The sequence below is a fragment of the Egretta garzetta genome, unplaced genomic scaffold, assembly GCF_000687185.1.
Source record: "Egretta garzetta isolate BGI_Z169 unplaced genomic scaffold, ASM68718v1 scaffold417, whole genome shotgun sequence".
In the NCBI taxonomy this organism is placed as follows: domain Eukaryota; kingdom Metazoa; phylum Chordata; class Aves; order Pelecaniformes; family Ardeidae; genus Egretta; species Egretta garzetta.
The window spans coordinates 374,717-376,450 of NW_009260227.1; the positions used below are offsets into that span (position 1 = coordinate 374,717).

At 55.9% G+C, this 1,734-nt stretch overlaps 1 protein-coding gene across 1 annotated transcript in view; it reads right to left on the reverse strand.

The window, feature by feature from the left end:
* Nucleotides 1–1,734, reverse strand: part of SARDH (sarcosine dehydrogenase) — a 43,020-nt gene that overhangs the window by 19,552 nt on the left and 21,734 nt on the right. The window contains exons 14-15 of the mRNA XM_035897645.1: nt 804–942; nt 63–176 (exon numbers count right to left, since the gene is read on the reverse strand). Coding sequence (XP_035753538.1) covers nt 63–176; nt 804–942 — 253 coding nt within the window. The remainder of the gene's footprint in view (nt 1–62; nt 177–803; nt 943–1,734) is intronic.

Sequence of the window (1,734 nt, forward strand, 5' to 3'; positions counted from 1 at the left end):
CCCCAGCCCCATGGCGGCTGCAGGAAGGCGCCCGACTCCATCCCCATGCTCAGGGCTTTTACCTTCGAAGGCGGGGGCCAGGGGGGAGGCTGGGTCCCCAGGGCTGATCCGGCTGACGGTCAGGTCGCTCTCCACGCCGCCCTGCTTGTTCAGCATGCAGGTGTACACGGTTGAGCCTGGGGGAAGGAGACGGCACCGTTGTCCATCAGCCGGCACTGGCACAGAGCCCCGGCCCCGCAGAGGGAGGTGGGGACCAGGAAAATTTGTCCTCATCGTTACATCAGCTGCCACCGCCTGGGTATGCCCTGACTGACCCTGGGTGTCCCAGCACCAGGAGGGGGAGAGGAGCGATGCTTTTTCCCCTCGAGATCTGTGTGAGGAGCTGAAGCTGCATCCTTGGAAATGCCATAAGCTGCCTCCCAGCCCCGGAGAAGGAGGCAGCTTCTCCCCGTGCAAACTGCGGCTGGCGAGGGTTGTGCTTGATTTACTCCAGTACCCATCACATCTCCAGCTGTGAGCCACAGCTGGAGCCAGAGGGACAGACCCCCCCTCCCTCATCCCCCAGCTCAGAGCACATTTGCCCGGTGTAAATGAGAGCAGAACCCAGCCTCCGGTGAGGACAGGGAAAGCAGTGACTCTCACACGCTTCCCATACCCTCTGCAAAGGCAGCATTTAAAAGAAAAGCCAGCTTGGGTTCCCCCCAGATTTGTTTTGGTGTAAGATGTGATTTCCCAGGGCATCCTTCCAGGGCAGTGCTCAGCAGAGGGAGCGCGCAGCCGAAATAAGGGGACTGAGCCAGTACCTGGTGCTTTGCTCACGTCGGCAGTAAACAGCCAGTTTGCTGCTTTTGTTGCTTCAGGACCAACCAGGTAGAATTTCCCAAAATAAGACATGTCGAAGAGAGCCAGGGCATTTCTGCACGTTAAGCACTCATTCCTGATCTACAATTCAAGCAAACGCACCGCTGAAGTCGAGCTGTATTCTCACCCCACAGAGGGAGACACACATTAAAACCATTTCTGTAATGGGAAAACAACACCAGGACACTCGCCTGGTGCCCTTAAAGGCTGCACAGCTTCAACATGCCTGAAAAATCAGGTATTAAATGGAGCGGCCCGGCAGGCCAGCCTGCGTGCTCAGTCCCATTCCTTACCTCACGTTATCAACAGTAATAGTTAAATTTTAGCAGGCTGGGTTTTTCCCCCAAGCTAGTTTCAACTCTTTTATTTAGATTTAGACTGGATACTAGGAAAATTTTCTTCCCTGAATGGGCTGGCAAGCACTGGGATGGGCTGCGTAGGGAAGGGGTCGAGTCCCCATCCCTGGGGGGATTTAAAAGCCGGGCAGAGGAGGTGCTGAGGGCCAGGGTTTAGTGGTGGGATGGCAGGGTTAGGGGAACGGTTGGGCTGGGGGAGCTTAAAGGGCTTTTCCAACCTAAACGATTCCATGATTCTATGATTTAGGAAAGCAGCAGCAAAATTCCCATGGCCTCTCTGCCAAGGTTTCCGAGTATGGGCCATGCATTTCTCTTAATCTTTTTGGAACTTTTTCCCCGTTTTTGAGCAAAGTTTGCTTCTTCCCCTCCCTCTGAGCCTTCACCAACTCCACCCAAAGCAGCGGTGTGGATCGGACTCTGCTGTCCCTAACCTCCCCCCAGCTCCAGATGTGCCCAGCAGTTTCCCGGGGGGGGTGGGCGGAGGGGGGGCTGCCCCCCGACACTCACGATGTCATGG